The sequence below is a fragment of the Musa acuminata genome, chromosome BXJ2-3 (genome assembly GCF_036884655.1).
Source record: "Musa acuminata AAA Group cultivar baxijiao chromosome BXJ2-3, Cavendish_Baxijiao_AAA, whole genome shotgun sequence".
NCBI lineage: Eukaryota > Viridiplantae > Streptophyta > Magnoliopsida > Zingiberales > Musaceae > Musa > Musa acuminata.
Genome location: NC_088340.1, coordinates 9674866 through 9683908, shown reverse-complemented (window position 1 = coordinate 9683908; position 9043 = coordinate 9674866). Strand labels below are relative to the sequence as shown.

At 49.1% G+C, this 9043-nt stretch overlaps 2 protein-coding genes across 6 annotated transcripts; one reads left to right on the top strand and one right to left on the bottom strand.

Annotated features, from left to right (window-relative positions):
- The first annotated feature begins 692 nt into the window (after positions 1–692).
- On the top strand, positions 693–2186 carry LOC108952356 (protein yippee-like At4g27745). Its single transcript, XM_018823439.2, has 4 exons — positions 693–880; positions 965–1034; positions 1223–1365; positions 1764–2186. Exons 2-4 carry the CDS (start codon positions 1016–1018, stop codon positions 1986–1988), a joined length of 387 nt encoding a protein of 128 aa, XP_018678984.2. The 5' UTR covers positions 693–880; positions 965–1015; the 3' UTR covers positions 1989–2186.
- A 1262-nt stretch (positions 2187–3448) lies between these two features.
- LOC135583227 (homeobox-leucine zipper protein ROC5-like) lies at positions 3449–8259 on the bottom strand. Of its 5 annotated transcripts, none has more exons than XM_065099033.1 (10): positions 8157–8259; positions 6988–7287; positions 6684–6904; positions 6493–6610; positions 5716–6405; positions 5529–5630; positions 5239–5442; positions 4726–4900; positions 4274–4644; positions 3449–4162 (listed from the first exon to the last, which is right to left on the bottom strand). In XM_065099033.1, exons 2-10 carry the CDS (start codon positions 7207–7209, stop codon positions 3779–3781), a joined length of 2487 nt encoding a protein of 828 aa, XP_064955105.1. In that variant the 5' UTR covers positions 7210–7287; positions 8157–8259; the 3' UTR covers positions 3449–3778. The 5 variants fall into 5 exon arrangements, with proteins under 5 accessions (XP_064955105.1, XP_064955102.1, XP_064955104.1 ...); XM_065099030.1 differs by lacking the exon at positions 8157–8259 and adding an exon at positions 7370–7882; XM_065099032.1 differs by lacking the exon at positions 8157–8259 and adding an exon at positions 7375–7882.
- Between the last annotated feature and the right edge of the window lie 784 nt (positions 8260–9043).

Genomic DNA, 9043 nt, shown 5'->3' with positions numbered 1-9043 from the left:
ATTATAATACATGTGGTTGCTTAGTAGGCATAAAGGAGATAAAGTCAACCCTTTTGGTTTGCGAACATGGACATTAGTCAAAAGGGGTGATTATCGATTGTTTCCTCGACAAATATTTTACGAGATTCTTTCCTCAAGCGGCATAAGTGAAATGCTCTAGAGGTATCTCAACAATCATCTCATCCTTCCTAAGTATATAGATCTGAATCATGTGAAGTTAACTCACACGTCACTAATTTTTTCTCAAACAAATATTTTTCTAAAAAAATTAAACAAATGTATCGATAAAAGATTACTTTGGATACTTCAAATGTTATTGTATGTAGATGGGCACGCCACACGCAACATAGTTGCTTTGTGCAACATCGGGTGAGACATGCACAAATATACATTTTCTACATTTGAGTTGTTGATCACAGCACAAGTGGATACACGTCATGGTAAATGGTAGGTTCCGATCTCACTCGGCTGGACAAGATTGTATTGGGTCATGCTTGCCCACGACTAATCAAAGTTGGACCGACACTTGTTGACTGATTCGGACTGGTTTAGCCCACAATTAGTTTTAAGTTTTATGCTCGGTTGGTTACGTGAGAAAAAGATGACGCTTTGCATCATTCCCAAATAACATTGAAACTAAATATAATTCATTCCCAGAAGTGCCACTTCAAATAGTGGTAGTCGGTTTACCTTAACCAGATAAAGCCGAGCAGGAATGCGTCCTTCTTTGCCCGATCTCACCGGACGCTGCGCGGTAAGGCGCAGTCACCAAGACAATCGACTGCATAAATAGACGGAGGAGAGGTTGCGAGAGAACCATCAACTGCGCCTTTCACCGCCATTCTCACGGCAACAAATCCTTCGACCCATCGATTTCCAGGTGAAAACATATCCAAATCCCGACTCTCCTCACTCTTCTTCTTTTGTTTTTCCTGACGTTTTTTCATTATTATTTCAACGCAAGATCGATATATTCTTCTTCTTTGCTGGCTACAATCTTTCAGACGAGGAGGCGATGGCGGCGAAAGATACAGGTTTGTTTTATTTTTTTTCTTGTTGGTTCTACAGAGATTGAGAAGTTTAATTGTACGTTAGAGGTTTTGTATTAATCGAGGGATTTAATATTTTCGCGATTTTTTTGGGGTATGATTTGATGTTCTTTGTTGTTTGGGGGGATTGCTTTGGTGTTCTTTAACCCCCCCACCCCTCTTGATGAGTTTAGATTCTTCCAATGACGTCGCTCGACTGGGAGCGTTAGGGACAGAAGAAGCCCTGACTCGCGTTCCGAACCCCCGTCGAGTTTACAGCTGCGGCAAGTGCCGAACCCATGTCTCGCGTTCCGATGACATCCTAGCAGAAATACAGGTGAAGCCCTTATTACTCTTTTGCTAATCGGACTAAATAGTAATGATTCGGAATAGCTGCTTTGGTGACACGAACAGATGGGCACATGATATTAGCTCAAGTTTCTGTTTTCCTCGTTGCATCTTAATTTCTTTCAGTCATTCCTGCACGGTAGGTTACAAGAAGAACACTGGTGTGTTAGTCTCATTGGTCATGGAATTTAGGGAAATTGTTTGCATCAATACGAGTTGGTGTAACCATGAAATAGTGTTTGTGAGATTTGGTGACATTTGAAGATCATGATAATCAACTTTAGTATATTTTGTTCCAAGTAATCCCTTTAGGAGACCAATCTATTTCTCACATTTGATGAATTAGCGATGTGACCTCTGTTCCACGCTTCATTAAATTTTGCTCAGGAGCATTATGGGCCTGCGATTCTGTTTTATCGTGCCAAGAACATATATTTGGGGCCAGAGCAAGGCTGGCGGCGACTGAGAGGAGGACTGTCTAAGGTTGCCGATGTCTTCTGCCGTGGATGCGATGAGAACTTGGGATGGAAGTATGTAAGAGCTCCTGATGTGGCGAACAAGGTTAAAGAAGGGAAGTTCTCCATTGACAATACAAAGATTGTCGTGGTGTAAAGGTGTAAATCGATGGTGTGTTGAATAATGTGGTTCTGCGTGATCCTGGATCTTTGGATAGATTGATAGATAGATAGCCTCATCTATTCTTGTACATAAGTTAACCTTCCCATCGTAGTGTGTGCTTTAAGCATTTTGCCTGTTGACAACTGTTGGTCTCTGTAAATATCGGTCACGTTGTTCCTCCAATCATGAAAACATTTTTATTTGTCTCGTGTGCTTTACCCATTTAAACAATGCTTCATGAGTTGCTTTTGTTGCATGGGTTTTGAACTGCCCACGCCTCACCTCATGAAATGGTCTATCGTATCTTTTAACTTCAAGGGTTTATCGTACTCAACTGCTGTAGACGATGAACTTCTTATTTCCAAGAGTTCATGACTGCGCGAGAACAAAGGTTTTCCTTTTCTAAGCCACGAGTCGCTGTCGGCGACGGTACGCCCTTTTTGGAAGTCAGACCGACGGGACAAGCTTGTCTGCGACCACATCAGTAATAATGTCAGCCTATGTGGTGCCACATCATCACTCGACAAGATAGACCCTTTGTGGCCTATTGCCACACTACGGACCCATGCGTAGTGGCGATGGGCAACGTCGTGCGGTGACGGCGACGTTCTGCACCGTCGACGCATAGCAATTGTGATACGCAGCGTCGGTGGGCTTGTAGCAGTGGCCATGACATGCAGCAATGGCAGCACGCTATGACGTCGAGACGCGACGACGAGCTTGAAATGTCGCGATCGTCTCCCATCGGTATGTCCTCTGCATTCAGTGCTCTGAGCCCTACTCTGTTCTATCCCAGGCTCTCCTAATATAAACCTTTTTGTGACATGATCCAACACAACCTACCTAAAATGCTTACTAACATAACAGCGTCGCAGTGCTCTGTAGCCAGCTTGCTACTTATCCGACTACAAAAACTATGCAGAGTGGCAGTCATTGCGCTGCTTGCGGTTCAGCAGTTTGTGCACGTCTCTTATCTGACTAAATGCCGCAGACGCTACACGGTTGTATGTTTCGTGCAGCAGGGAACTCAGGGAACTCATCTGACTCCACATGTGCTGCATAAGCTCCACATGTGTTTGTGCAGTCTTCTGATGATCTGAGGACTACATGTTACAGTTCCGCACAGTTGCACGGCCATGCGGTAGAAGCGAACAATTCACCCGCGCAGGCCAGCAGAGTGAATCGCATTAAATACGAGCAGCGTTGCAGGCCGCGGCATTAATGCGCTTCGCTGGCCGTGAGCAGCGAGCAGCTCACCTTCAATGCGTGGCAGGGAGGAGCGGCAGGGGGGCCAACTTCTACAGCCGAGCTATTAACCCCAGAACTACAAGAACAACAAGCCAAAGTGTACTTCTCATCGAGCTTTGGATTACTCATGAGGAAGAAGAAGAACGGAGGATGGATCTGATCGTCTTATAGATGTTATTAGCTAACCCATAGGCAACACAAACCACTCAAGGACAACAGAATATAGATATATATATAAACAACAAGACAACGCGCGGTTTGGCCTATTTGTATCGGAAGCTATAGATTCTTGAGACGTTTCCTTTTGTATGACATGGAGGAAAAAGAACAGTAAAGGCACACAAGTAAATTCTGGGTTTGCTTTGGTTTGGTTTGGAGAGGGAGTCAATGCCCGAACCACACAACCACCATCGCTCTGTGTTGAAGAAGACGAACCTAAAACTACGTGATGACTCGGTCACACCCGCGGTTCGTTCTTGACTCGGTCTCTATTTATTTGACCTTTCCCTTTCCGACTTGTATACGGCCGGCTTCACTCAGATCTCGCTGTGGACTGCAGCCTTGATCTTTTGAACCGTGCATGAGATGAGGCCGTTGACGGTGTCCACCGTCTCCGCCGTAAGCTTTTCCGTCGGCTGGCCGTTCACCAGAATCTGGAACCCGATGGTCAGCAGCGAACCGGAGCCGGCGGTGGCGGCGCCGTCGCTGTGGTGCTCTTCGGTGAGCTCTCCTCGGTAGCCGGCGCCATCGGGGACGATGGCGAAACCGGAAGGGAGGAGGGCGACGTGGGCGGAGTCGCCGCCGTTCATTACTAGGTGCATGGCTGGGATGTCCACCGGTGCGTACACCAGCATTGCGCCGGAAGCGTCGGTGTAGGTCTCCTGCAGTAGCATCATGCTGGTTTGGCTGGCGTTCGTGGCCTGCGCGTCACCGGGATCACAAGTTATGTTCGTGCAGCACACCGTGGCCGATGAGGGTTAAAGAGGGGGGGCGGGGAGGGAGGGAGAGAGAGAGAGGCAGGGTTCGCTTACAGTGGCCCATATGAGGGAGACGCGGTTGGCTGCTTCCTGGCCTTTGGCGATGTGCGCCATCTCGCACATCGGCCCGCCGTTGGAGAGTATGTCCCACTTGCTGCGGAATCTGGTCTCGCATAGGAAGTCGAACAGCCGCTTGGGCGGCGCGGGGATCCACACCGATGTGGCCACGCTGAGCACCAACCCCGCCGGCTCACCCGGTACGTTCACGCTCATCCTCGACATCACCCGCACGTCCTCCCCGATGGTCTCCGACGCCAGCTTGCTCCACCCATGCGCGGGCGACGCGCAGACCCCGGCGCAGAAGGCGTTGGTCATCCGACGCGCCAGCTTCAACATGCTCCTCTGCCCGCTCGCCGTTATCGATGCTGTCGAGATCACAATATCGTAAGAATCAGTCAAACGATGCTGTTCACGATGCTTCAGAGATCAAGCGGCTGGCTCCTTACCAGTCTCGTCGCGGGCCACGGCGGTGGAGGACACGAGGGTGGCAAGGCACTCGCACTGGCGCTGTAGGGTGGCCACCCAGCGTCCGGCGCCGAACGCCTGGCCGGAGCGGAGCAGCGGGCGATACAGATGATGCACTTGGCCTTCGTCGTACTCCGCGTGCTCCACCCAGGTGACCTGCCAATTCAATCAAACAATGATACCGCCATTTGGTCTAATCGTTAGTACTTCATCTTAATACATCTACTTCTTTCATATTTCTCATTTATTATTTGTGCAGGACATGAACACGAAGCATTCATACCACCACAGGTACGTAAAGGGCAACTAAGAAGGAGACGATGTTGTGCAGTGGGGATGGCATTAAAGAAATTGGATAAAAGGGATAACAACACACAGACAAAAATGTTGATCAAGACTCAAGTCCCGAGGTAGTAGGAGGAAGATCTAAATGAGATTTTTCTTGTGATCGAATAAGAAAGATTTTGCTCGGCTAAAGACAGGGAGAGGAGGACCTTGGAGTAGCCATCCGGCATGTCTTGCACCAGGCAACCAGACGGCAGCCTCCTGCAGTTAGCAGAAGAGAGATCTGCTCTGATGCCGTCAACGGCGACATCGACCACGGCCCAAACGCCCTCCGCGTGCTGCTTGCAGAACCTGAGAAAGCTCACCTCGCGCACTGCCACCAGCGGGGAGAGGACGTGAAGCTCCGCCTGCATCTGAACCATTCGCAAAGCTCGGTGTCAGAAAGAAACCCATGGTATTTGTGAAGGCAACACAGTACACGGTGCAACGATTGGCTCACGAGTTGGAGGGCGCCATCTCTTGTTCCACTCACGCCGCTGGATATCAACTCCGTGGTGGTGGCCTTGGCCACGATACTTGGGAACATATGAACCCAACGACTCTGCGTTACGGAAAAGAAGACATGTCACGAAGCTGAAGCTATCCATCCACCATCAGAGAAGTAGGATTAACATATCATAACTTACCGCATCCATTAGGGTCTCGACGAGGGCGACGCTGTCAATGGACACTATCCTCGTCTCCCTCGAGGCCTCTGACACAGACCCAACCGGCGATATCCCGGCGATGGGGCGAAACGTCCGGCGGTACTGCTCGTAGTTCAGTGCCTTGGGACCACCTTGTGAGCTCGGAAGCCAAAGTGGCTCCTCCATCTGCGCCATGCTCATTAGCTCTTCCATTGCAGCCAATGCAAGCTCCAAGAGCATGCTCCTGTCGCTCCCCAGCAGCGCCTCCATGTTCTTGCCCATGGTCGGAGCGACAGCATCCAGTGGGTTGCTGCTGAACCCCGGCAAATAGTCGGGCAAAGCGGAAAAAGTCGGAGCGACGACGGAGTTGAACCCCGCGAAGATATTGTTCCCGACTCCAATCTCCAAAACCGAGCTCGGCATGGTCGGAGAGATGTGGCCGGCCAAAGAGGAGACGGACTTCCCCAGAAACTTCTTGGCGATTGCGCACAGCCGGTCGAGCTCTTCCTTTAACCGAGCGTTCTCCAGTCTAAGTTGCAGCCGTTCCACCGAGACATTGCCGAGCATGACCGGACCTCCGCAGTTCTTGCAAGCCGCGCTCTGCGTTGCTTCTCGAATCGCCATGTTCGCCGCCCTCATCTTGTCGTTTTCTTGCCGGAGCTTCGTGTTCTCGAAGCGCTCGATTTGCGTCTGTAATCCATCAACGAGCAAAAGTTCTAAAGGGAACCACAATCCAAGCAACAAAGAGAGGATTTGTGTGTCTCGTATCGTTCCTACCTTCATTTGGGTGCGTCGATTCTGGAACCAGAACTTGACTTGTCTGCTCTCCAAGCATAGCCTCCTGCTCAGTTCCAGCCTTTGCTTCTCATCCGGGTGGGGGCAATCCTTGAACAGACTACAGCATGGAACAGGCGATCAGGAAGAAGAAAAGGCCACAGATTGCCAATGGATTCAAGGATCGGTCTTACGCTTCGAGTTCCTGGATCTGTTGCGGAGTATGGCGGTGGTGTCTCTTTTTCTTGCGAGGATTCTCCTGATCGACGTCGTCACCGGATATGGCTTCCAAGTTGTCGCTCTCCGATCTGCTCTCATTCTCATCGTCCTTGCTCCTCTTGGCCGAACCCACGTCACTGCCACCGCCGACGCCTGCCATCCTGCTCATGTCTATCTGTCCATCCACGTTCGATTGCTGGCCCAAAAAGCCAAAAAAGAGAAAGCGTCATGAATGAATCGAAGGGAAGGAAACATGGTCCGAGGTTCGGTCTCGTTTACCAGGCCGAGGGAGAGGCGGGGAGAAATGAAGGCGGAGTTTGGGAGCCTCTGGGAGATGAGCTGCGGCGGAGATAACTCTCCGGCGGTCATGGCCGCGTTGCCGTAAGCTAGAGCGCCTCCTGATCTGCCGTCTGATAACCCCCCAAAGCTCATCAAATATCCTTCCTTTTCTTGGTTCTTCTCCCTCCAGACTTGGTCCTCCGTGCTAGCTTGTGCTCTCATAATATTTTCTTTCCTCGCCGACTTGCACTTGTCTGGGATCGGATCTTTTGCTTTCGCTTGCCCAGAATCAGAATTTTTCTGAGGAATTTAATCGGTTTTAATGATGCATCAATATTGAGTACAGTGAAAGAAAGGGAAAAGATGGATACAGAGAATATACTGTACAGAATTAAGGAAAGAGGCAGAAATGGAGAGAGATCAGAGAAGGCGAAAACCGCAGGCTTTACTGCAAACCAATGCCTCCTCCAACTCCCTCTCCCTCTTTCCTGGTAAAGAAGGAGAAAGAAGACAAGACTTGTGCTGCTGTGTCACCTCTTCCTCTCCCCCTCTTCCCCGGCTCCTCCTATCTACAGCCTGGATCAGAACCCTAACTCACTCGCAGCAGTCCCAATCCCAACCACAAGATCCAATTTTTAACGTGAAAAAGAGCGAAGAATCCGATCTTTGGCTCTCCACTGCACCACCCTTTGGGGCAGAAGAAAGACAAGCAGGGGAGCAAACCCGGAAGCGCCTCAGAGATGCCAGCAGCGGAGAGGGAGACCTCAAACATGAAAACCGGAATTGTGGACTCTTCGGCCTCACAGATAAACAAAAACGACAACCGATCGCTGTTCATTTGACCCCCACAACTCCCTCTCTCCCTCTCTCTCACATCCCTCGTAAAAGATGAAACCAAAAGGAAAGGTCCAAAGCCGACACCGAGATTAAAACAGAAGAGAAGGCCCTTTACACACTCTCGCTAACCCCAAGCGAGAACGAGAGAGAGAGAGAGAGTGAGAGAGAGCGAGCGGCAGAGCGACCACGTTCTGCACCATGGCAGATCAATAAAAAAGGTTTTGACTATGTCGCAGACGGCAGCAGCGCCCTGCAGTCAAAAACGACCCCTGCGACTTGCAAGACAGCAGTAAAAGAGGGGGAAAAAGCAGACTCCTTTCCATGGTAATTACCTCACTCTTTCACAGGGTAAGAAACGGATCGAATCCAGGAGCCCGGAAAGTGACCGACGGCGACTTTGAACAAGGAGAAGAAGAACAGGGGGGGAGAGCGAGGAGGTGGGGATTAGAGGGGACGAATGCAACGCATGGGGTCTATAAGCTCACCGGGGAGAGCCGAAATGACGGTATCGCCCCCGGCCTCGGTCTTAACAACGACGGTGCATCACAGGATCAGGCGAGCGGCGTCCGTTCGATCGAGATCCTACGGTTGAAACGGCCAGGCCGCGCTACTTTAGGAAGTAGGGGGAGGGGGGAATTGACTGATGCGGTGACCAGCTTCGAGTTCAGGTTCAGGTGCGACTCACGGTGTGGCGGAGCATCCGGTGAGATTAACTGAACCCACCGCGCGTTGCTTTGCGTGGGCTGCATTCTCGTATTTCTACATCCCCTCCCAATAATAATGATTATAACTATTATCTGTATTTTCGATAAATATTAGTTGGATAAAAATTCTTTGCAAGCTCATTGAGAGGATGCCATTCTAAGCGTTGATTGGGTTGGTTGCATTTATTCTCTTACTTGCCATATTATTGACATACTTATCGATTAGAAATTAAATATCCATGTATTCATGATTGTTGATTTTTCTTTCTTTGGTTTTATTATTATTATTATTATTATTATTTGTACAAGAAAATTTGAGGGAAAAAGATTTAACTTCTTCAATAATCTTAATGAACAACCGCATACATTATTATTATCATTGTCACTATTATTGCTACTATGTAGAGGGTAGAGAAAAAAAATCATCGACTATTAATTACTTGATTTTATATGCTAATTAAGAAATAGTAATCTATGAGATCATTGCATGGGCTTTTGTTAATTGAACCATTTAT

Bases quoted from the DNA above. Each gene is read 5' to 3' on its own strand.
- LOC108952356 (XM_018823439.2), top strand. The intron at 1,366-1,763 runs GTGAAGCCCTTA...AATTTTGCTCAG, and splicing joins ACATCCTAGCAGAAATACAG to GAGCATTATGGGCCTGCGAT.
- LOC135583227 (XM_065099033.1), bottom strand. From the start codon at position 7,209: ATGAGAGCACAAGCTAGCACGGAGGACCAAGTCTGGAGGGAGAAGAAC. The intron at 6,611-6,683 runs GTAAGACCGATC...TCCATGCTGTAG, and splicing joins CAGATCCAGGAACTCGAAGC to TCTGTTCAAGGATTGCCCCC. The intron at 4,901-5,238 runs GTCCTCCTCTCC...TTGAATTGGCAG, and splicing joins TGCCGGATGGCTACTCCAAG to GTCACCTGGGTGGAGCACGC.